This window comes from Nannizzia gypsea, genomic scaffold, assembly GCF_000150975.2.
Source record: "Nannizzia gypsea CBS 118893 supercont1.6 genomic scaffold, whole genome shotgun sequence".
NCBI lineage: Eukaryota > Fungi > Ascomycota > Eurotiomycetes > Onygenales > Arthrodermataceae > Nannizzia > Nannizzia gypsea.
In genome coordinates, this window is record NW_003345196.1 from 1,724,031 (window position 1) to 1,747,889 (window position 23,859).

General features: G+C 48.3%; 9 protein-coding genes across 9 annotated transcripts in view; 4 read left to right on the forward strand and 5 right to left on the reverse strand.

Annotated features, from left to right (window-relative positions):
• MGYG_07264 (fatty alcohol oxidase) overlaps positions 1–1,103 on the forward strand; it is a gene marked incomplete at both ends in the record, with an annotated part of 2,433 nt that extends 1,330 nt beyond the window's left edge. Inside the window, 2 exons of the mRNA XM_003171215.1 lie at positions 17–260; positions 334–1,103. Of these exons, the coding sequence (XP_003171263.1) occupies positions 17–260; positions 334–1,103 (1,014 nt within the window). The remainder of the gene's footprint in view (positions 1–16; positions 261–333) is intronic.
• Positions 1,104–1,946: 843 nt separating this feature from the next.
• On the forward strand, positions 1,947–3,587 carry MGYG_07265 (hypothetical protein; the record flags this gene model as incomplete). Its single annotated transcript, XM_003171216.1, has 1 exon — positions 1,947–3,587. One exon carries the CDS (start codon positions 1,947–1,949, stop codon positions 3,585–3,587), a length of 1,641 nt encoding a protein of 546 aa, XP_003171264.1.
• Positions 3,588–4,134: 547 nt separating this feature from the next.
• On the reverse strand, positions 4,135–5,500 carry MGYG_07266 (sphingolipid C4-hydroxylase SUR2; the record flags this gene model as incomplete). The annotated part of the gene is made up of 2 exons (XM_003171217.1): positions 4,135–4,751; positions 4,822–5,500. The coding sequence occupies 2 exons, from the start codon at positions 5,498–5,500 to the stop codon at positions 4,135–4,137; spliced, it is 1,296 nt and encodes a 431-aa protein (XP_003171265.1).
• Positions 5,501–6,237: 737 nt separating this feature from the next.
• Positions 6,238–7,287, reverse strand: MGYG_07267 (pyridoxal reductase; the record flags this gene model as incomplete). Its single annotated transcript, XM_003171218.1, has 2 exons — positions 6,238–7,172; positions 7,236–7,287. The coding sequence occupies 2 exons, from the start codon at positions 7,285–7,287 to the stop codon at positions 6,238–6,240; spliced, it is 987 nt and encodes a 328-aa protein (XP_003171266.1).
• A 536-nt stretch (positions 7,288–7,823) lies between these two features.
• On the reverse strand, positions 7,824–10,571 carry MGYG_07268 (hypothetical protein; the record flags this gene model as incomplete). Its single annotated transcript, XM_003171219.1, has 9 exons — positions 7,824–8,167; positions 8,244–8,800; positions 8,874–9,290; positions 9,353–9,414; positions 9,473–9,929; positions 9,994–10,171; positions 10,237–10,274; positions 10,336–10,390; positions 10,457–10,571. 9 exons carry the CDS (start codon positions 10,569–10,571, stop codon positions 7,824–7,826), a joined length of 2,223 nt encoding a protein of 740 aa, XP_003171267.1.
• Positions 10,572–14,984: 4,413 nt separating this feature from the next.
• On the forward strand, positions 14,985–15,453 carry MGYG_07269 (hypothetical protein; the record flags this gene model as incomplete). The annotated part of the gene is made up of 2 exons (XM_003171220.1): positions 14,985–15,142; positions 15,357–15,453. 2 exons carry the CDS (start codon positions 14,985–14,987, stop codon positions 15,451–15,453), a joined length of 255 nt encoding a protein of 84 aa, XP_003171268.1.
• Positions 15,454–16,660: 1,207 nt separating this feature from the next.
• Positions 16,661–19,783, forward strand: MGYG_07270 (hypothetical protein; the record flags this gene model as incomplete). Its single annotated transcript, XM_003171221.1, has 2 exons — positions 16,661–16,930; positions 17,018–19,783. 2 exons carry the CDS (start codon positions 16,661–16,663, stop codon positions 19,781–19,783), a joined length of 3,036 nt encoding a protein of 1,011 aa, XP_003171269.1.
• A 485-nt stretch (positions 19,784–20,268) lies between these two features.
• MGYG_09145 (hypothetical protein) lies at positions 20,269–20,831 on the reverse strand (the record flags this gene model as incomplete). Its single annotated transcript, XM_003171222.1, has 4 exons — positions 20,269–20,331; positions 20,412–20,466; positions 20,571–20,613; positions 20,828–20,831. 4 exons carry the CDS (start codon positions 20,829–20,831, stop codon positions 20,269–20,271), a joined length of 165 nt encoding a protein of 54 aa, XP_003171270.1.
• A 1,559-nt stretch (positions 20,832–22,390) lies between these two features.
• On the reverse strand, positions 22,391–23,056 carry MGYG_07272 (hypothetical protein; the record flags this gene model as incomplete). Its single annotated transcript, XM_003171223.1, has 3 exons — positions 22,391–22,435; positions 22,523–22,630; positions 22,676–23,056. The coding sequence occupies 3 exons, from the start codon at positions 23,054–23,056 to the stop codon at positions 22,391–22,393; spliced, it is 534 nt and encodes a 177-aa protein (XP_003171271.1).
• Between the last annotated feature and the right edge of the window lie 803 nt (positions 23,057–23,859).

Genomic DNA, 23,859 nt, shown 5'->3' on the forward strand with positions numbered 1-23,859 from the left:
CCCACAAGGCTTCAAGGCTGAAAAGGTGCTCTTTGCCAGGAAGCACGTCAGAGGGAAGAAGGTCGCCGTCGGCGTTCGAGGGACGTGGACTTCGCGAGATGCCTCTGGAGCAACTCACGGCAAGCCAGCCGTTACCAGAAAGGTCGTCATCAAGGCAAAGAAGGTCATTGTCTCGTGCGGAACACTCGAAAGCCCTCTCTTGCTCCTACGTAGCGGACTCAACAATCCCCAGATAGGCCGCAACCTTCACCTTCACCCAGGTATGACATCACCCATTTTACTTTTATTTTAAACTACCCCCTTTTGTTATATTTCTGACAAGCAGCACCACAGTTCTCATCATGTCTGCATTGTTTGACCATGAGACTCGGCCATGGGAAGGCTCCATCTTGACCTCCCTTGTCAGCGACTTTGAAAACCTCGATGGCCGCGGCCACGGCACAAAGATTGAGGCGGTCGTCATGCTTCCAAACTTCTTCCTCCCGCTGATGACATGGGATGACGGGCTCGACTACAAGGTCTTTGCTGCCAACGCTCGCCGGATGGCTGGCTTCATCAGCTTGACCCGCGATCGGGACTCCGGCAGAGTATACCCTGACCCCAACGACGGAAGATGCCGCATCGACTACACTCCTTCTGCCTTTGACCGGAAGCATCTCCTGGAAGGCATTATTGGTGCCGCAAAGATCGCCTACGTCTCCGGTGCCAAAGAGATCCGGTCTTCGTCGCGGGCTATCCCAACATTCACCCGCCCTGACCCCTCATCCGATGCAGCTGATGAAGGTGTCAACAATGCAGCATTCCAGGAATGGATCAGGAAACTTCGTACGGGCGTCCCGCTACCGACAGAACAGTCCATGTTCGCAAGTGCCCATCAAATGGGTACATGTCGCATGGGGACTTCCCCAAAGACCAGCGTCGTTGACCCCACAGGTATGGTATGGGGAACTTCCGGCCTTTACGTTGCCGATGCCTCTGTATTCCCAAGTGCCAGCGGCGTCAACCCCATGGTCACGAATATGGCCATCACAGACATCACAAGCCGTAAGCTTGCCGATACCATGAAACAAGAGGATACAGCTGCCCTCAAATCACGGCTGTAAAGATTGACGCGGTGGTTGCCCTGTCACTTTCTTCTTTCTTCACCTATATACTAGGTAGCTCTTTTGGAAGCAAAAACTACCCTTACCTTGGCTTACTGTAAGCCTCGAACTTGAAACTCTGTAAATGACAATCCGTGTGCCTGGTTCGTTCTATCTATACTATACGTTATTCCTAGGAAATACCACATCTCTCTTCTATGATCAAATATGCCGTATTTATTCTCACAATACTCGCGGCAGTTATAACATCTGGAATCTTGTTTTGTGCTCTGGCTTGCCGGGCATCCCATCCCTGAGATACGTCTATCACTCGAAGAGAATATCTAATCAGACCTTGTGTAAAAACTTGAAGCGTCCATCTTGATAGATATGCTTCACTAACTGCTCTAAATGCTGGATGTACCATAGTTGTAGCAAACAAGGTGGGTGATGCCAGAAGACAGAATACTATATACATATGGGTCTATTTGCGCCAAAGGAAAAGGGAAGAATGCACCAAATTGACCAAATGCAGCAAACACATGTATGAATGAAGGAAGAAAAACCTAGGAAGAGGAAGAAGAGAAGCGAACATTCTGCGCTCTTGATCAACATGGCCTTTTTTGTTGATCTGGTTTTGTAGCTGCGTCTTCCCTTGTTTTTGGGTGTCTTTCAGCATTCGCTGGATGTAAATGGTCAAAAGGTTGGTGATATAAGGGGAGCCCGAATCGAAGAAAGAGTCAACGTTTTGGAGTATCAAATAGTTATTATTGACTATCCGGTTTGAATGCTTGTTTTTGGCGTTTTGTTACCAGAAGAAGCGAAGTGGTTAACTGTCTATTGAATACAAACACTTGCGTTAGAATGACACAGTTGAAGGCCGAGGACCTGGGTAGGGAAGATGTCAAGAAACTGGCTCAGGTCTTGTTCCTTGACATCAACAGGCTGAGCGAGCGAGAGGCTGCTGCTAACTTAATCAACGAGCTGCCTTCTTACCTTCGTCGATCACGGATTCTCTCCCTGATGGTGGACAAGCTGAACATCATACGAGAGCCTTCGAAGTCCGCATGCTTCACCCACAAGACGCTTAATAGAGAAATAATTCATGCGCTTTGCGGATTCATACGGGCAGAAGTAGGTGATGGCCTTAACGGACTGGTATCAAGGCAGACAAAGCTGTCGATTGAGCAGAGACGCATGCTACACAACCTCCGTACCGTGAACGGGCTGTGGATGACGCGGGAGGCCGTGGAGAGGAAGTACCTCATTAGACCATCTTTCACATGGTATTACCAGAGCGATGGATGCGAGGCATGCATGGTCGGCCGCTTTGCGAGAGACCGGTCTGCGTTGACGGATATGCGGACACTGCTGCTCAGCCGGATAGGGAGGCACAGAAGCAGGGGCCTACCGCCACTCATGCGGTGGGTAGAAGAGCTGATGAACTGCCACGGCCCGTCTAGCCTGGAGATGTTTGTCTTCAGCGCGGAAGATGCGCTAGAACTGAAGGCCGTGAGGAGGGATACCAGGGGCATGCTACATCATGGACAAAGCACGGCTATAGGCCAGGGATGCGGACTCAGGAGAGCAGAGAGCAACGCCACTCATCGACCGGCCAGATGGACATCTGTCAACACACGCCGAATAGCTAGGCGGCCACGATCTATGGGGGCAATTCGGCGCCCAGACAGTGCCCTCCAGCCGACTAATATCGAGAGAGACACTGAAACTGATATTATCGACTGTTATCTTAGCCGGACCCTGGTCAATGTAAATTCAGAACAACCACCTGCAGGACGACGGCCAGAAACTGCAGCTCCTGCCCCTGAGCCCAAGAAAAAGCCGCAGCCAGCAGAGCGAGCGCGAGGGCCAGAGCCAGAGCCCGAGAAAAGGTATAGAATCGAGAGGGCCGAGCGGCATCATTCAACCAGCAGCAAGCCAATTAAGAGGAGCGAACCCCTAAAGACAACGATGAGAACATGCTCCGAGGCAAGACGAAACTCTCAAATCCATCCATCGCGGTCATTGACCATTCCCAACTCACACGCTAGAACTGGACATGAACATCCCTCGAGGCTGAGCCAGTGTGTGTATCGCATTGGAAGCAGCAATGACAAAGTGAACCAGAATGTGAATGTTAGCAGGCCAGTACATCAGGATAGAAAGCATGGCACCACCTTGACTCGCTCACAAACTACCAAGACGAGCAAGGAGCAAGCAGCCGAGTATCGATCACTGCTTGGAGAAATGCACCGGCCTTCCTGCTATTCGCCGTCCAACTACAGTCGAGCAACACTGGTAGAGGGCAATGCCGCTTTGAATGCACGGCCAGAGGAGAAGAGACCGGTGTCTGAGGCAACGACTCACTGGAGCATGTTTGGCGGAGGCGATGATATCTTCCCGCCTATTCAGCCTATTCCCCCACTGAGAATTCGAAAGGAGAAGAGAAAGTTGACAGAGTATGAATCCTCAGAACGAAAACAAGAAAAGCTGGAAAGAAAGTGAGCGCATGAGAGAGATAAGACAAGTTGTGATTCTTGAATATTCAGGGGTGCTATAACGGTGAGTTTTTCTGTAGCGATCAACGCAGCTGTTAATACAAAGTTGGAGAATGTGTTCAAGTTTAGGGCCGCTCCAAAGGTAGAATGTACATATTAAACTTGTAAGTGGGCATGTACGAGCATAAGGGAACAGAAATATGGGTGAATTAAGGATAGAGTTGAAAGAGAGGAAACAAGGGAGGAAGAGGAGACAAGGAAGAAGCCTCCACCCACAATTCATCACCGTATCATTCATACAAAGGAAGAGAAGAGTAGTAATAAGTGGAATAAAAGGGGGAGATACCCAATCAAGGGAACAAAAGCAGGGGGCCTATGCTTCTGGGGTATGAAAAAGGAAGTGAAAGTGGAAGAAAGAATCGACAGGCTTAAAATTAGAAAAGAGTATAAGGACCTAGCGGCTAGGTGGAAGAAGGGGGGTCAAGGTAGCATTAATGAAGCGTTATTATAAAAGGATATATTAAAGGGCACCAGTCGTGGAGGAAGTAACGGGTTTATTTATGCTGGATGCTGCCACTCAGACGATGGGTCAGACCCTTGAGCGAATCTGACTGGGGAGAAAAGGAATTGGTGGTTTTGCGGACACTCCGCTTCAGTAAAGAACGAGTAGATGCGTCATCGTTGTCCCGCGAAGCCACAACGGGAGCTTCTGGCTGTGGCGTCTGTTTTTGCTCCTGTACATCATCACTCTGACAGCAACTGGCCAAATCCATGTCTACCATTTTCTGCGCCGCGGTCCGGGACCGTTCGTATCGCAGTGTGACGTCACCCTTCCAGCGGGTATTGAGTAAGCGATCCCAGAAAGTGAAGAATGGTTGGCTGAAGTTTGACTTAATGCCCCAGCTCTGGTGGTGGATGTCGTGGTAAGCCGCGTTGTTTCCAGTAACATGCTGAAGCGGGTCCCAGGGGAAGGCATAGCCGCAATGGTCGTCAACAGTCTTGAGTGTTGAGCAGGTGAAGAACCACATTCCCTGCCGAGTGGTCATTCCGCAGGTGAGGTATGCAAGACCAGTGCCGGCTGTGTCGAGAAGGAAGCCCTCAAACGGGTGGTTATACAAAGCACCAAAGGCATATGGTACGTATAGTCTATGATGCCTAGAGTGAAACGTAGCTGTCTCATATGTCAGAACGAGCATGGGAATAATGAGAAACTGATAACTGAGAAAGAAAAAAAAACCTACTGTATAACCATTTATTCATGTGCATAGCACGGTGAAGGAAGTACTGCCAGGTGTCGACGAAGGTGATAGCATATACGAACTGGAGTGTGGGGATGAGGTAGTAGTATATAGCGTAGCCAACAGCCCATTCCCAGGCCGCAAAGGCTGGAGCCGTGGCCGTTTCTCCCGATGGCAAGGTGACCACCTGATTCAGGAACGGGTAGTGACCCCCTGACACGATAGCAGCAAGAATGGGATGGCCCGAGAGCTTGGCCGCAAGGCCCACGGCGTCAACTCCCAGCAGCGTCATAAGTTGGGGCACAGCACGCTGAGCGATGCGGACACGGGTGGCCCAGACGGCAACATCATACTCTTCCCTGCCATTGAACTCTGGCTGGTCGAAGAATATGAGCAAGATGCCGAAGAGGGTCTGGATAATCTGCTGTAGAATGACGTCTCGTACCACCTCCCAGCGGCTGACATGGTTTCTCTTCAGGATCTCCGCGGGTGTATGAAGTCGGTACTGTGGAAAGTAGTCGTTCACGTCTATCCAGTGGAATATCATGGACAGCGCCCAGTAGGCGATTATAGGGAGAATGAGGATTGTGACATTATCCGGAATAGGGGCGATGAGCGGCTGGCGGGGAGTAAGGGTGTAGGACGGGAGCGGCGGAAGCTCAGCGGTAGAAGCGTTGAACATGGCGGGCAGGCCAGAAGGATGATAAGAGCTTTAAAGGGGAAGACTGGACACTCTTGGGGGTCTGGTCTCTTAAAGCCGCCTGTCACTCGGGATTGACACTATATCAGACGATAGAGGGTGCTAGGCCCATGGGATCGAATCGAGGTGTGCAGATAGAACTGGACGAGGTCGGGGAAAACTAAGGTCATGTGCGGCTAGAGGCTGCTCGGAAGGCTAAAGGAGAGAATCGAGCGACATGCAATCGACAAAAGCGCTGGACGTTGCCTTTTGGGGTTCAAGATATCAAAGATTTGAAAGTCGCAGTCGGCGTCGAAGTCGAAGTGCAGTCAAAGTCGGATGTTTTTTTTTCTCCTTTTTTTGGCCAGAACAGGTGATTATCACGTGGATGACGTCACGTGGTGGCTGGATATAAAAGTTTGTTTTGCTTTTATCTTCGACGTCGAGTTTTGTAGTTATTAATATTATCATTATTATTGAGTACTAGCTGTTGGGTTACATATTAAAGACACTGTTAACGCCGTCCACTCTGAGGCTATCAGTATCTACTCCGTACCTCTACGGTAAATCAGGAGATTATTAGGTGCAAAGCTCCAAGTGTTCCTTGTGAAGCAAATCCTTAGATAAATCTAACCCATATCCATTGACTATGAAGACGGGGCTGAATACATTGCATAGGGATAGTATACCCCATAATTCCCTAGTGCCCTGATTAAAGGAGATGGAACAGCTTTAGCTCTTTATCCATCACTCAGATGCATGACCTGCTCGTCATATCTGTCACCCTCCACTGGATGTTGAGCGATGATAAGGTTGATCTCTTCCAGATTTGCTTCGTCCAGACTCAGCTCAGTGGTATTTTCAAGCACTCTCTCGCTCTTGGTTGAGCCTGGGATAGGAACTATGGCGACGTTGAATTTCTTCTCCAGAGATAGAACCCAAGATATTGCTATTTGCGGCAAGGTCACCTCTTCCCGGCCGGCGATGCCCTCGAGCGCTTTGACAAGTTTCATGTTATTGTCAATCTTGCCTGACTGGAAGCGTGGGAATGCCTTTCGTCTATCTCCATCTGGCAAGTCGTCGGGAGACTGGATCTTACCGGTCAAGAATCCACGGCCCAGAGGCGAGTAGGCGATGACGGGGATGTTGAACTCATTGCATGCGTCAAGGATGCCGTTGTTTATTGGGCCTGTACTCCAGAGACTTAGCTCTATCTCCACCGCAGCGATTGGAGCTACTTTAGCGGCCCGTCGAATGGTCTCAGCCCGAACCTCAGACAGGCCGATACCCCCAATGAGACCCTCATCCCGCATCTTTAGCAAGGCCGCCATCGTCTCTTCGATCGGGGTGTTCTTGTCCACGCGGGAACACTCAAAGATGTCTATCTTTTTTGTATTTCCCAGCAGTCGTACACAGTTCTCCACACTTGGTCGGACCCCCTTCTCTGTCCCGTCGAAGGTGTGGCCTTTGCCCATCCCGCCTTTGATGCTTAGCACAACCTTGTCTGCGTCCTCGGGGTACTTGCTAAAATACGCTTTGAGCAGCTGCAGCGAGTTTGCGTCTGGGGGACCGTAGTGTTCGCCACCGTTCCAGAAGTTGGCTCCTTGCTCAAGAGCTGTCTTCATGACCTTGAATGCGTCCTCATACTTCGTCGGGTTGGGCGTCCATGTAAAACCTATTCCCATAGTTATTAGTCATTAAACCTATCAACTTGACAAGCAATACGTTATATACTAACCCATCAACCCGTAGCCGATCTTCCCCACTGGCTTGCCCAGTATTGTTGTCATCTTTAACTGTAAAATACTATAAAAAAGCTGGCCACTACTTTCCAATATTGGCAGTAATAGGGATTTCCGTCGCCAGCAAACCCGTGAAATGCAGACGTTGTAGATGTTACACCTATCTTCTCACGTTGGACAACACATGTTGTTTCAGTTTCTCGCCTTTTCTACTTTGGTTCCCTACGTCATTTGACTACTTTTCTGCTGAAGTTACTACTTGCCACCGAAAGCCGCGAGATACCCAACGACGATACACACATCAAATGGGCATTTGGCGTGGAAAGATGTTCAAGAATAAAATGTTAGTTATTCGTTACGTCATCAGTGCCTAGATATGTACGGAAAAACTTGTGGTAAGAATGAAAAAAAAAATAGGTATGAGGTGAGAAGGACTCTCTGGCCCAGAGATCACCTGAAAAAATGAAGGTATCCAGCGAGATATGGACGGCTATTGGGTAATGGAAAAAATATAGGTAGTGCAGGTGCAAGGTAGAATTGTAAACAGAGAAATAATGAAATAGAGAATTAAAAAACTCATGACGCTATATCTTGTGCCCTAATTCGACATCTTCATGGGTGGGCGAATGGGTATCTGAAAACTCCTCGGTAAAGCCGGATACACGGCGCTCCCTTGGCCGTGACTCGGTATTATCAGACACTACGACGTTGTCAAGGGTTGCTGGTACCCCTATGCTAGAGAAGGATGATCCATGACGGCCATGTGTTGGTCGAGCCGGATGGTGCCGTTCTTGTTGGTTCTCCGGAGATGGTGAGGCTGCAGGGGATATAGGACTAATGAACGATGGTGTCTCGCTTGGGTGCCGAGCAGTAACTGATGTATCGTTAAATGGTGTAGGGAGCTCTGATGGGCTCATGACGGTACCAGCTATAAAGAATGTCAGTTGAAGTGTTTTTGGTGACTATCATAATAATATAAATTAAAATGAAATGAAATGGCTTACCATGCATCTCGTGAATTGGAGAGCTGCCGGCTTCTGGGGCGTTGATATCAGAGTAAACAATGGTGGAGGGAGGATGGTTGTTGGGTGCTACAACCGAGTCAATTCCCGAGTCCGAGTATATGCCCGTCGATGCGTGCTTGTCGTTAATGCCAATCTCGGTGGAAGTAGTGGTCATATCTGGCTTGTGCGATGGCTGTCCCATTCCATACATCCATCCTAGAATGCGTCTCCTAGCCACCTCACTAGTTCCTCCAATGCTAGGGGCATATCGTTTCTCTCTGCGTCGGCGTAGGATCAACCATATCACTGCCAGGGCAGTGATGAATATAAGGCCTAGGACAACACCTAGAACTGCCCCAAGCCATCGAGGAATGCCGCCGCTTCCCCCTTTATCTTCCCCAGGAGGATTGGTTGTACCCGGTGCAGACTGAGTTTCCTTAGCAGGTTCAAATGGATACCATTTTTGAATGGTTTTGGTATATTTCTTGCTGAAAATTTCGCCAAGCTTATCGTCATCCCACTTATCTGGTTTACTTTTGGTAGCACCCCCTTTTCCACTGTTTCAAGAGATAATAACTATTAGTACAGATTTCCAGAAAAGGTGAAACAGGAATGGACAGGTTTCCTTACGTTCCGCCAATCTTCTTGGTGATGACTTCTGGAACAATATACTCGCTCCACTCCCTTGGGTCATACTTATCCTTGAACTTCAGTTCGTTCAAGTTAAAGACTCGTACAAAAGGTCCCGTTAGACAAGCTGTTGGAGATGAATATTCGCCACCAATCACGAACATTTGATCTGGATACGGTTTGACACACTTGTGGGCGCGGCGGCCCGTGTTGCTTTCTCCCGTATGTACTTTTGTCCAGGTAAACGAAGGAATGGAAAGGACATATACATCATCATACGGCCTAACGGTACGTTCAGTGCCATTGTATCCACCGTAGATATAGATGTTGAATGAGCTTCGGTCTTCTGCTTCGCCTACGACCGAGCAGAATGAATTCGAGGCTGGTGGTATATCGCCTTCAGTCTTTTGCGAGTACCTTTTTAGCTTCAAGTCAGTGACTACTCTAGCTTTTGCTAGGAAATGATTTAGATGAGTTACCATTCTCCAGTGCCAACATCATACAAGCTAACCGTTTCCATAAAAGCGGGATCTTTCTTAGCCTGACAAGATCGATTAATGGTTGAGAAATATTATACGAAGGACCAGGCAAAGGCTTACATTTTCCTCTTTCTCTTGCTGAGATAGCGGCGGAGAGGGTATAGCTTCCGGATTGGTAACGCCGCCTATCACGACCAAGACGCCATCAGAAACTGGAAGCCAAACCAACTCCGCACTTGATCGTCCAGTAACACCTGTAAGATTGTCACTGGCAAATTTTGGCTCATCGAATTTGGATAAGTCGGTAGAGATAAGAGAGTTAGCTGTCATATCTGGCTTGTTTGTCAGGTCTATAACGTCTCCGTTCTCTCGTTGACGTCCACTGAAGTAGTATCCCTTGTTTTCGCTTGGAACAGACACACCCGCACCATGAGTGATATAACGGGTGACATCTTCACGGATTTGAGGCAGGAAGGCGCCAGGCTTGAAAGCTGGTTTAAAAGGGCCATACTGATAGGCGTTGTATCCATAGAGGGACGAGTTTGTGGGAGTTTTGAGTGGCTTAGGAGTGATACCACTACCATAGTCTCTTCGTTAAAATGCGAAATCGGGATTTATAGCAAGGGAGAAGGAGCAAGTACCCATAAGTAAGAAGCGTGGAGTTGTTGTAAAACATCGTTCCATCAACGTAGAGAGGTGCAGTAAGACTTGCGCCTCCTCCAGCAAGCCGCGGTATCCTGCCAAGCAGGTCGGTGAAATTGGTCTTCATATCAAAAGAGGAGTTGAACGACAGTGTGAACATGTCATCCAACTCGGAGCCTACATCCTGAATTAGCCAGTCCGTGACAGGAAATGTGATCCATTCAATGATAAGAATTCCCTACCAGCTCTGTCTAGGATCGGTCTGCCATCTTGGAAATTGCTATATGTCGTGCCTGTCAGGGAAACTGTAACGACCAAATGGTACTGTTAAAGAAGCTTACCGCTGCCATGTCAGGGAGCCTCCGTCAAGGTACACTGTGTCACGAATAACACCAGCTGTAGATAGCAGGTGTCAGCAGCATTCTGGTAGATCCGAGTGAGCCACCGCCAATGAGTACATACCTCTGAACCGATACCAGTTACAAATCTCGACATTAGTCTGGACTTTATCTCCCTGGCAGTGGACCATGGGGATAAAGGCCAGTCCAAGGCCTACAATGGCCTTGAATGTCTTCATCTCTGTGATCGCTTAGAGTGAAATAGATGGTTGAAAGGGTTAAAGGCCAGTCAAAGAGGCTGAATTGCCGCTTGCTGTTCACTCGAGATTCGAGCGATTAGGTAGTGATGTGATATGCAGGTCAGAACACTTTACCAGCCTAGCAGAATCTCGCTTCCATGGCTAGTTTCTAGACTAATCTGCGCTTGAAGTGATGGTATCTGCGCTTGTTAAACGATGGTGCCGCTACAGACGAAAGATGAAGTTGAATCGCTGCACCTTGTCCTCCTGATGAGTGAAGGAAATGCCTGGTGGCTGGAGCGTGTCAACCAGCACGACGCCTGACTGAACGAGATGGAGAATTTTCTACTCCGTAACTTATTCGGCGAAGAAGGTCCTGCGTACGGAATACAGGAGTAGGTTTTGTGCCAGAATAGGGCTGATATCAATCTGAGATCTTACAGTGGGAAAAAAACAACTCTAATTTCTCCTCACAAGTCACAGAATCGTGGGGAAGGGGAAGGGAACAAAAAGTAAAGAAGAAAAGTTGAACAGAAGAATCATCAGCTAGTAGTCAGTAATGATAAAGAGAGTGGTGGATTGGTGGCAGTGGCCGTTTGGGCGGGACTAAAGCTGGAAGAGCGCCTCCCCCGACTATCCCAGCTGAAAGGTCGGGTTGATAACGCAGGAATCAGACAAGACAAGAAGAGAGAAAAGGGAAAAGCTAAAAAAGCCGCAAGGAAAATGGCAAAAGCCACAAGGGCCAGGGCGTTAACCGTTGGTCATGAAGGAAGCTGGCGGTGATAGGCCGTATCCATCAGTAGGTTCATCTATTGACATGCATCCCAAGTGCTGCAGGATGCGTTGAGACACGACCATACAGGTTGCCGGGTCGCAAGTACCTTTCCGCCTCTACAAGTTGAGATAACTATGCTTGGGCTGGAACTCTAGAGGTGATCTCACTGGTTAGCCTGTGAACCGACTACTCCATACTCTGTACTCGTCCACAGTATTCTCGCTGGGAGAAAATCCTTCGACTTCGCTCTCATATAAAAAGATGACATATATATAGGATGGTGGGCAATTACGTCAAATGGCTTTTTTGCGGGCCTCAGTAGTTACGGAGTATGCTGAGGACTCTCAGAGAAACCAGTTTGTCCCCTCCATCTAGCCAGGGGGAAGAGGTGCCATATCGAGGACAGAGTACGAAGAGGTAGTCACTCCACTAACTCCTTGCATGATTCCTCGCTGGCCGACGCCATCCCATCCTGGATGTGGAAAATGACAGCCTGCCCTCTATTGTCTTTTCCTTTTGACCATGCCGCTTGTTTGTTCCCATGGCTGGCCCCTAAAGCTAGGTTGCTTTTTCATCCTGCGTGTCTAACATGGAGACTTGCAGGGGGTCCCTGGCGCCGTCGATTTTAGCGCACCATATTTTTCAAGGTGGTTGGACAGCCAAGAATTGCTGTGCAAGGGTAATTTTCTCCATTGAAAGATTCTCACTCTGTACGGAGTACCATTTCTTCTGTCCAGTTTCTCGACTCGTTGTTCTCTCCCTTCTTTGTTGCGTTGGCTGGTTGGACAGACACCATGAGAAATCGTCCGGATGCGGCCATGGTGAAGAAGTGATGGCCAACACTAGTTTTAAGGGGCGTTTATTCAGCCCATTTGCGCATTAACTATCACTCCGTGCATCTCGTCCCAGCCGGTCGGCCCGTCGATTCAAGTCCCTAGACAGGAATTTACCACTACGGAGTACTCTGTCTGCCCTGGGAGAAAAGAATGGCTGGGAGCTGGGAGGTAATGCAACATTGAGCGGCAACATCGTATTATGTCTTCGGATACATGGTTGCGGTGGATGCAGGCAAGGGAGAACTGACTAGGTACGGAGTAGTTCTTTACTCGGGGTCGATATTCGATGCATGATGTTTTCTCGCTGCGGGGAAGAGTGCCTAGGGTAGTTTGCACCTGTAGGACTCTACAGAGTACATGAGACACCTGGTTCATCGCTTTTGTATGGAGTATGGATTGTCCGCTTCGGATGTAGGTACGGATAATGGCTTATGGAAGAGCTTCATGGGTTAGGCAAGCCAAGTCTGCAGGGCGTTTTCACGGTTATAGGTAGTTTTCCAAACGGATCTAACCGTGCAATCCACGAAGTGAACGCCATCCATATATTCCACCATTGGCGTTTATTTCAGTAGTCTAAGAGTGCCAACGCTCTTCAAATTTAGGTATGGCGAAGAGTCAGGTCCATTGCAACTCCCGTGGGCGGAGTGGATTGGATCAACGAAGGGGTGCTCCGTAAATGGAGTACTCGACATCTATATCGTTGAGACTAGGTGATATCCATAATATAATCACCACCTCCCATCCTATAGTTTGCCTAGTAGAGACGAGCAAGGTGCATCAACACATTGTCGTCATGACAAGGCAAGGATCTCAGCATGCCCGGGGAGGAGCGAGGTCATGCACATGCCCCAATTTCTGGACATTTTATTGCCGGAGAGCATGGGAGTGGAAACATTATCCAATCTAGTAAAAAAGTATGTAACTAATCTGTACTGAGGGGCTCACCCAGGGTATACTCCTAGCTCAGGAATATGTATGAACGGAGGGGCTAGCAAGGATTGGACGAAAAGCTCGGAAGGCCCGCATCCGCATACTTAGGGTCTCCGGTATAGAGTGAGTGGGAGATACCGTAAATACCATGTCATCCGCAGAGCAAACCCAGGCAGGATTAACAACAAGACGCTGACGTAGTAACATTGAGAGGCTGAGTTGAGACTTGGGTGCATTTTGAAATTCTCCGTACTACCCATTTTCTGTTCACTGGTGCCAACGGAGTAAGTAGTCAGCCTCGTTGGCAGTGACCAATAGTGGATCAAACGATCAACCCAAGCACACTTTCCACCTGGAAGCCTCGCGGAGAGAGGCTCGTACGTTGCCTTGGATACGACACACTCTGAGTGTCTTCCCATCCCTGGACCCCGGCCAACCTTGAAGGAAGCTGCTTGTCATACCTGCTTGCTAGACCTGCATGACTGGCTTCAGAGGGCATCATCTTCAGTATACCCAGGCCAACTCCTCCCCACTATCTATCATTTTGTGCCTGGATTAATCCAGGGATACTCTGGTTCACGACCTTGGAAGGGAACAGTAGTCCCATGCATGTCCGTCTTCTACCTTCTTCCGCCGATGCACGCCGAGTCAAATTACTAGCGTGAGTTGACCCTCTGCAAGAAAACGTCTATCCCTGTCCGCGGAATTTAGGCCCGGCCCAAAGCGCATCAAGAGTGATCACTGGCTTAAGCGATTTTTTCAAAGTCTTTTTTCTTGGTCCGGGTTAATTGTTGACTGGTGGATAATGATGGACGGGCTAACCATAATGCACGGCCTCTGGAGTCAATGACTTTCGTGATCCCACTTTGATACTGCCTAGCAGTTATTAATAGAGACACTTTGATATATGTGGGCAGCTTCGTCCAATACGAGAAGATAACATCATTATACTCCATACTCCGTTCTGAATCAACTGTAAAATGAAACGTGGAGTACACATTTATGTATGTACATTGAGTTCAGGAGCGATAGAGTGACCAGTCAGCAAGATGGAGAGAAACTTAACGAAAGATCAAGCCTAGATAATGGCGGGCTAGTTAGTTCATATTCACATCAGTGGCGGGCAATTAGTTAAGTAAGTGCGGAAGGGAAACCCACGAAGGATTTGCTGGGTTACTATAGATTAAGGGATAACGGTATGTTTGATTGTCAAGAAAGACACAGACAAAGTCGAGTGAAGCGACTGAGTACCTTCAGTGATGCAGCACGGCTATTCTATTATGACTGAATGCATAATTTGTATGAACGCGACGATTTATGCACAACAGTCGCCTGAAATTTCTTGTCCTTTCTCGGTCGGCGGTTGACGCTGGATGGAGGAGGACGGGCGGGTTGTGTGATTGTATTTGATAAAAACATCCTTAATTTCTGTATGGAGCGGGCGGGACGAACAAGCTGCAAAAATGTCTCTGACTACTGTCTGGTTTTCTCTCCGTCTGATGAGTCCGCAGATAATGACGGGGACTCTGCCTCTGCTTTGTTTTCTAGTCCAGCCGGGCTGAGCTTGACTTTCTCCTGGCGAGGGTGGTGTGGCGGCGTGCGAGTAACAGTCGAAGATACGAACGAGCATTGGCCAAAGGCCCCATATTTGGCTTCTCCGACTCTTTGTATACACCCCATAGTTATGGGTTCTGTAGTTCAAGCAGGGCGTTGAAGCAGGTACAACAAGACTGTCGCTCGGTAACTGGTTGGGTTTTCTCCGGTGAGACATGCGCCTTTCTTCGCCTGCGTGAAGATATCCTTTCTGGGCATGTATTACTTGCTCGTGCATGGGAATGCCCTGCCAATAGTTAACGAATATCGTATCGTGTTATGATCGATGTGCTTCTGGGGAGCCATCGTGGTGGCAGAACTGGAGTACAAAGAGTTGGACGCCGGCAGGCCATGCATGCAGACAACTGCGAGAAGCGTCTTCCAGGCGAATCTGAGACAGGGCTGGGGTTATTATCCGGCCTCCAGGTGGGACTCGAGTACGTAACTTAACATCGAGCATCGACGCAGCTAGCAGCGCGACTCTTCGCTGTCTGCTCTTCTGGATGTCGTTGAACTGGGGTAAAAGTCGACGTCGTCGATGGCCGAAAACGGGCGCTGGCGGTCATGTGCCATGCGGCTCTGTCCACTCCGTTACCTAGGTACCTAGGTAGGTAGTTAACTAGTTGGCTCACCAGTTGGTTGATCAGTTAGGCAACTGGACTATCAAAACGACGTCAACGTCAGTCTTCAGCCTCCGCCAACTACCGACGGACTACGGACTACAACTCTTCATTTGCCCTGTCACTAGAGAGGGAGAAAAGAGGCTTCGATTGCCCTGTGTGACAATGTTGCTCGAGACCTGTCGGGCGTGTTCCGCCATCCCACATGCAGTGTTCCCTCCAGAGGCCACCGTCAGCGAGCTCTATACGTACCGCTGCTATTAATAAAGACGCAATGCCGTATCAAACAGCGAAAGATTACAAGTTACCACACTAACTACCAAAGCGGCGCCCAGGATCATCTCTGCATGCTTTCCAACTTGCCGACCTCCTGTATTCTCCATCCCGGTCAATAGAACTCGCATATACCCTTGTCCGTACGGTTAACCATTTTGAGACTAGGCGAGAAAACCGCATCCTGCATCAATCCTGCATCCCCATTCCAAAAGAGGGAAGAAAAGTTCGGACTGATCAACTAGTTCGGCCTGTTACTACTGGGCCTCGAGTGAAGGCCTGCAGCGGGTGCAAGCCTGCAAGAGCCATGTCGGGTTTCTTTCTTCACAAGCATATTCTTCTCATTTCTTTTTCCTCTTCCTCTCACCATTCTTTTTCTTTCTTTCCTGTCGATTTCGTCTGAAAAAAGGTGCGAAATCCAAAGTAAAAAAGGAATTAGAAAAAGAATGTTATACCATGCAGCCTGAGTGCGGGAGTGACGTTGCATCCAGCCGTTTTTCTTTCAGCTTTGATTGGGGGAGGCCTTGACTCTTCCACAGCAAAGATCAAAAGGCAAGATGGTGGCGGCGGAGCAGCTAGAGAGAGGCTGCAGTGTTGGCTTGTTGGCCTTAGATCCTTCGTGCTGATATGGTTCTCCCGTATAACTTTCTCCCCCTCATGCTGACAGGACGACCCGAAGCTCCTCCCGCTGTTCTGGTTCTGTGGTGCCAGTATGGAGCGCACCTGGACCTCTCATACGCAGGCACTTGTTGACCTTGCTCTTTTCTTTTTTTACCTTCCTTGAGCATTCTCTTCTCGATATTTATTTGCTGGCCATATTATCGACAAGGGGCCCCTACCTCCCCCGAGCGAGCTCTGCCTGGGTCACGATTTCTGACCTTCTTATCTTCTCCTGTTGTCGCATGTCTTCTCTCCCTTTCTCTCTCTTCCTTCTCCCTCGCGCGGCTTTTGTTTTAACTCTCTATCCAGCTAGTTATAGGGGCTACGAGAGTAGTGGTCTCTAAGCTTTCAATTGCTTAGCCGTGTGGTCGTTCTACTGTCTATCACTGAATACCCACCACAATGAGGTTGACCACATCCTTTCTGCTATGGGCGGCCACATCAGTGCTCCAGGCTGATGCCACCCAGACTTACCGCAGCCCAACCGGTCCTGATCCCTATAGAGCATACCCTCCACAGTACACTACTTCCTACACTACCATCACCTCAACCATCCATAGCTGCCCGCCTCGGACAACGACCGTTTTCACTTCTTCTCCTCCTGATGACGGGTGCAAGTACCCAGGGTGTCCAAACAAGCCACCGACACCCGGTAATGATGTCAGCTGTCAGGTAAGAATACTCTCTAACCATTGGAGTGCCAATGGCCATTTCACTTTTCCCTAGCCCGTTGTAACAAGCCTAACGAACATGAAATAGATATACTGCTGGGCAAAGGGGTGTTCATTATGCAAAAATGACACCTGTCCCGACACTGGGGGCCTCTATAAACGCCGTGAGGCGTTGAAGAGTTTCTTCCCTCGCGACACTGAGAATACCAAAGGCGGCAATTTCCACCCGGAAACGACTTGCTGCTGCTGTTGTGAGACTGGAGGCGGGAAACATACAGTCACTGTTACCAAAACGAAGACCGAGACCGAGACCAAAACTAAGACCGAGACTGCCAGTATCACCAAGATTATCACTGACTATGTCACCAGGACCGTCTTGGTCCCGACGACGGTCTTCAACAAAACTACCATCATTGACCCCACAACAGTGCCAACGACCGTTCCCACGACTATACCTACCACTGTTTATAACGAGACCACCATCCACGATTCTACAACCATCTCGACAACTGTTATTCAGCCCACTACGGTCTCCACCACGACCACGCTTACAACCATATTCACAACTGTGGTGCCCACGTATATAACGACAACCACTTATGGGACCGTTACGTCCGTTGTAACTGTCATGGTACCTACTACTATCACGTCAACCTACGTGTCTACAATGTACACTACCCTACCGGGTACGACTCTCACCACTTCAGTGACAGTGCCAGGGCCTACCATAACCCCTCCTCCTGTTACGCTGCCGCCGGAAACCGAGGTCATTACCTTGCCTGCATCTACCGTTACCAAAGTGACCACACTTCCAGCAAGCACCACGACCGTGACCAGCACTCTGCCTGCTAGCACGATTACCCAATCTGGAACCACAATCACACTCCCCGGAAGTACCACGGTGATAACCTCAACAATTCCCGCCTCGACAATCACTGAAACCTACACTGAGCCTGGGACGGTAAGCACAGTTACTAGCACTCCGCCACCGGAGACTCATGTAATCACCCTTCCAGCAAGCACCATAACCGTGACCAGCACTTTGCCTGCTAGCACGATTACCCAGTCCGGAACCACAATCACACTCCCCGGAAGTACCACGGTGATAACTTCAACAATTCCCGCCTCGACAATCACCCAAACCTACACTGAACCTGGGACGGTTAGCACGGAGACTCATGTGATCACCCTTCCAGCAAGCACCATAACCATGACCAGCACTCTGCCTGCTAGCACGATTACCCAGTCTGGAAGCACAATCACACTCCCCGGAAGTACAACGGTGATAACTTCAACAATTCCCGCCTCGACAATCACCCAAACCTACACTGAGTCTGGGACAGTTACCACGGATACTCAGGTAATCACTCTACCAGGTTCGACAGTCACCATGGTCACCACTCTTCCCGGGACTATCACGACGGTGACTCAAACACTACCTGCCACTACTATCACCGAGTCTGGAACTACAGTGACAATTCCCGCCAGTACCACAGTGATTACATCTACTCTGCCGGCATCGACAATAACTCAGACACTGACGGAGCCAGGCGAAGTAACTACCATCACCAAAACCAACACTGTAACTACAACAACGACAACTTTCTCCATTTCTCTCTGCCCGACCAGGGCTGCGAACCCAACGTATACTCCACCAGCGCCACTCCCATCGAATTACATTTGGGGATGTCCTCCCGGGCAACTTTGCAGACCAAAACGCACCCCTTCGGATGGACAGTGCAACTTTGAGGTTGGGCTTCCAAGTCGGAACTATGTCTGTAGCCCCGATGAGTGTATTCCTAGTCCACCAAGACACCCCCCACAGAAGTGGGCGCCTGGTAAGGTGGAGAAGTGGGTTGTTTCTCCTGGTTACTACAACCTAGACCCAAGGAAATTCGGACTTACATTCGATATTTTCTCATTTGATAACGCGACGGCGACTTCTCAAGGTTATTTCCGCCGCTCCCTGTCCGCGCTTTTCAGGCGTGATCCTGAAATTGCGGCGAGCGAATGTTTTGATGAGTGTAATGCAGCTACAACTGAGGGAGAGGCTGTTGGAGCAGATCCTGAGTTGTGCGAGGCAGGCTCACTGTTTAAGAAGCTTGTTGGGGAGTGCCAAAAATGTACCAACGAAAGATCTAATGGTACATTCTCAGACTTTGACCATGTTCTCCTCCCGGATTTCCAGCAATGGCTCGATTACTGTGAATCCATTCCTATCCCCACTGGCCCTACAACTATGCCTGAGCCTGGGATGACTTCTACTCACGAACCATCGTCTACTCCTTCTACGGCCACTAGCTCTATGACTTCTATGACAACACCCACTACATCAGAGTCATCTTCTACCCCAACAGCATCTTCTTCAACTATAACATCGAGTGAGACTTCCACTACTAAGTCAAGTACGTCCCATTCTAGTGAATCATCAACGCAGTCATCGTCTACGGAAACGACTGAGACCACTTCTACAGCAGATCCCACACGTACCACAGAGACTACTTCGACGGAGTCGTCAATGGAGTCAACATCTACACCCACCCATTCGAATACTGAAAGCGAGCCGGAATCAACCACGACGCGCCACCCGTCTTCGACAGGTAGTAGTTCCACTACCACTCGCGGCGGCGGAGGAGGTAGCTCTTCTGATCCCTCCCAAGGTCCCGAGCCCACGAGTATGGGTACGCCGACGACTACCGGCGGCGGCTCCATCCCTAGCTCAGGATCCAGCATGCCACCTTCTTCCACGGACCCCGTCCCATTCCCTGGAGGTGCAGGATCTCTTTACCCTTCAGCTTGGGGTAAGGTTGTGACTTGCATTTCCAGCTTGGCATTACTCGTTGCGTTTATATAATCCGACGTGAGGCCTATGACTAACTAATACCACTACCCCTATATAATCGCCCCTGATAATCCAGGTTGCTACTCGCGTCTGCCATTTCCATTGTCGCGAGTTACTCTATTTTCTTTTTTTGTTTTACTCTTCTTTTGTACGGATTGGAACGGGTCTATGAAATTTAAATGGTTGAATGCCCTAAAACAGACAGAGTCTACGGTTATATTACTATGCCACGACACTTGGCTATCCCCTATGATTTATAAACTAATGAATTGAAGTCTTTCATATAATTGAACAATTTCTTGGTATGCCTTGAATTCTTTTGGGTAGGTGGTTTACATCCAGCTGTTGAAGTAACCAGGTTAGGTGATCGACGTGCTGACCCCAGTAATTGAATAATCTAAGTTTAATCAAAGTAACTGCAGATCGACTCATTGCTTGCAATCATTACATCTCGGTTTGAGTAATCATAGCAGGGCCTGGCAACAACATGCCGTATGTCAGGAACGAGGCCTAAGCGTGGCGACATCCACCTTTGCAAGCACAACAGAAACCGTTGCACTCTATATTGGAGTAAAACGGTCACAAGTTAGACACTAGTCCCAAGAAACGTCGAGCGCAATAGATAACTACGTGTACTTACTTCCATATCCACAGCAAGGGGTTCCGGTCGTCCCGTCGTCACATTTATTATACCTCTGTAATTAAATATGGTAAGTTCGTTGGTCCCTCCCGTCAACTGCATACTCCAGTGCATAGTCTTCTCAATCAAATCATCGATCTCCGTTTGACACCTGGTTACATCCTAGTTGCGGACGCAACCACCACAACCACAGGGCTTGCGCCTGTTGAGGTCGTTAACACCATCACGAATTTGATTAACTCCGTCTCTAATTTCCCCCAGAACATCGCTAGTTATATAGACCCCTTTAGTTGGCGGTCTCTCTATCTATATGATATGGCCACGGGCAGACTTACGTTATGTTGACTTTTCCAATTAAATTGAGACTGATTCCCAGCGGGTTAGTGTTGGAATATTCCATTAGCTACGACTCGCACTCATTTTCATTTACCCAAGGATTCCTTGGGGCATTTAAGCCTTTTTGTTCCTTGTGGCCTAACAGTAAGTCTTCTCCCTCACAAATCTATTAGAGCAGTCAGCATAGGCCCTCTTGAGTATAGAGAAAAAGCACCACATACCTAGGCTCGTAAGGCGCGAAGACAACGACAAGCAAAACACTGACGAATGCCAGTGTTATAAAAGAACGCTTGAGCTCGGGGGAGGGCAGGGAGTTTGCAGAGTCATGCTGCTGTTGCTTATGTTCATGGTGGGACAAAGCACACATGGAGAAGACATAGGATACGACAGAAGCACGATAGCCACAGAGATGAAAATGGAGTTAGAGACGCGCGACAAGACATATGTTATGTGTTGTTCCACCATTTCGACGGTTCAATGCATTAATACCGTCTCTGAACCCCCTTAAGATTGAGATAGTGGCGTTATATAGACCCCTTTAGTTAGCGGCCTCTCTATCCATATAGCTAAGGGGGAGACTTACTCTGGGTCCGATATTTTTATCCACTTTGATTCAAAACCCCAAGACTTACCTAGGTATTTAGTAGGATCCTATAAGAGCAGTTAGCATAGACCCTCTTAAGTATAGACAAAAATAGAGCGTGTACCTAGGCTCATAGGGTGAGAGTAAGAGGACAAAAAGAATACTGACAAATGTCATTATTATATATTGCAAAATGTTGGACCACAAGGGACAAAAAAGCCTAAATGCCCTAAGGAATCCTTGGGTAAGTGAGTGTGTGTCGTAGCTAATGGATATTCCAACACAAAACGTACGGGCATTTTGGGAGGGGGGTGGGTTTGGAAAATCATGCTGCTATTATAGCAGCTTGTTAGATTCATGCTGGCAGCAGACACAAGCAGGACAACAACTGACAGAGGCACGATAGCAGGGAGACGAAAATGGAGTTGAGACACGAGACGACATATGTTATGCGTTGTTGTCTAGAAAAAGAAATTTTGAAAAGGACTCGAAGGAAAAGATGTTTACTTATGTTTCTACTTTGAGGGTATAGATGCCTAGGTAGGCAGGCGCAACGCAACGCAAGGAAAACAGAAAACAAAAAAAAACACACACCAAGTAAACAACGACCTACCTTGCAGCAGCTTTAAGAAATCTACGAAACCTCGACTTCTTCTCCTTCTTTAATATATTAGAGAAGATTAAAAAATTATATAAATATATATAACATTAATTTTAAAAATTTAGTTGGCCTCTTGGGTATCCCGACTGGCCCTTTAACTAGGCAGAGTGTTATACAAAGAAAGATATGGGCTTAGTTCATGCATATAGCTCATCAGATACTGACTGCGGCTATACCATATAGATACGCCTCTTCTTGCCGAAGCAAAGAACAGCGAACATGGCCGAACAGAGAAACCTGCCTACAAAGAAAGGCCGTTTGCGGTGTTGTGGAATGTGGTGTATAGATAGGTAAATGAGATCCGATGTTGGAAAAATCCGATAGTGGTAATTAGTTAACGGATATGAATATCCCAATGATAAGTAATTGATGCATCGTATCTTAGAAATCAGCCCTATATCACACGGCATCCACCCTTGCAAGCACAGCAAAATATATTGCACTCTAATAAAACAATTATGAAGTTAGCCTTCAGGACGATATACTATCGAGACCTGTGGATACAATAACTGATGCACAGATGATGCTTACTTCCATACCCGCAACAGGGTGTGCCCATCGTCCTATCGCCACAAAGACGCCAGCTCTATGATTAAGCGAGCCAGTTAGTCTTATAAAACTGGTACGCTGAACGCAAACCTAGTTGGGTGATGAGTTGACTAGGTAACTCGCCAAAAGACTTACTCTGCTGCCTTGACCAAAGGGTTTGCAGCAAGCGTTCTCGCTCCTGGGTTGTAGAGCCATCAGAGGACCTTGTGGAGCAGGGCTGACAGGAGCAGGACTAGTGAGAGCCAGCAGCGGAAAGAGTAGGATGGTTGAAAATTGCATCTTGCGGGGAGATGCTGTTCTGGAGGTGGTGTATATATATTGTGGAGGCAAGATATGATTTCCGGGTTGAATATTCATAGCTTGTATTCGAGGTGATGAGGGTGTGCCCTTTATATCAGAAGATTTCATAGCTGTCCAGGCAGTTACGGCGTATACGGTGAGACGGGATTTCATAGAAATGCCCAAGCCTTGCTGTTTCACAGCAAGAGTTACGCCTCCTGCGAACAGAACATGCATAACAGACAGCCGCCAATGCAATTGTGTCCCACGGTCACGCCTCAAAACCGGAGAACAATGGGCCCTCATGTGAGCTACTGTAGATATTGCTCAACAATAGCTCGCAGCTGCGTTAAAAGCCCGCAGTGCAAATGGTAGTGTTCTCGAACGGCTAAACGCTCTAGTTGGGTATATGGGTATATATGTCGAATGTAGCCAGCCATGGTTCATAGGCTTAGATATCGCCACTAGGCCTTCTGAAGCTATAAATATTTAACCTCTGATAGACCATAGACCATTGTTTGCGCAGTTGCAGGTCTGTTAAAGGCATGCTGGTTCGGTTCATGTACATAGCAATCCCGGCTACACATTTGCCGCATACTTTAGCGTTTCTAGGAGCTTCTTTGTTGCCTGCAGGGTAGTTTGAGAGCAAAGGGGTAGGTATTATGCGGACAAGAAAATCAACCTGCAGCCAAGCCTGCGAGTTAGGTAACTAACTAGTTAGTTAGTTAACCAGTTAAATAACTAGGTAGTTAGTTATTTTGCTATCCGTTGCCCGCAAGGAGCTTGGACCTGGTACGAATATGGGACAGATAACACCGGCGAGATGGTTTTTCTTCACTTGAACCCTATGGTGTTGGCAGCTAACCAGAAACAGAGCCAGATGTGAAGAGAGCTGTTTTGACGTTGGTTTTTCACGCATGGGTACCTAGGTAACCAATGTTGTAACAGTCCGTATCAACGAGTACCGTTATTGACTTTCGATCCTTGTTAAAGAACATTGAAACGGTGTTATGAGCAGTGTGCATTATGAGGTAAAAATC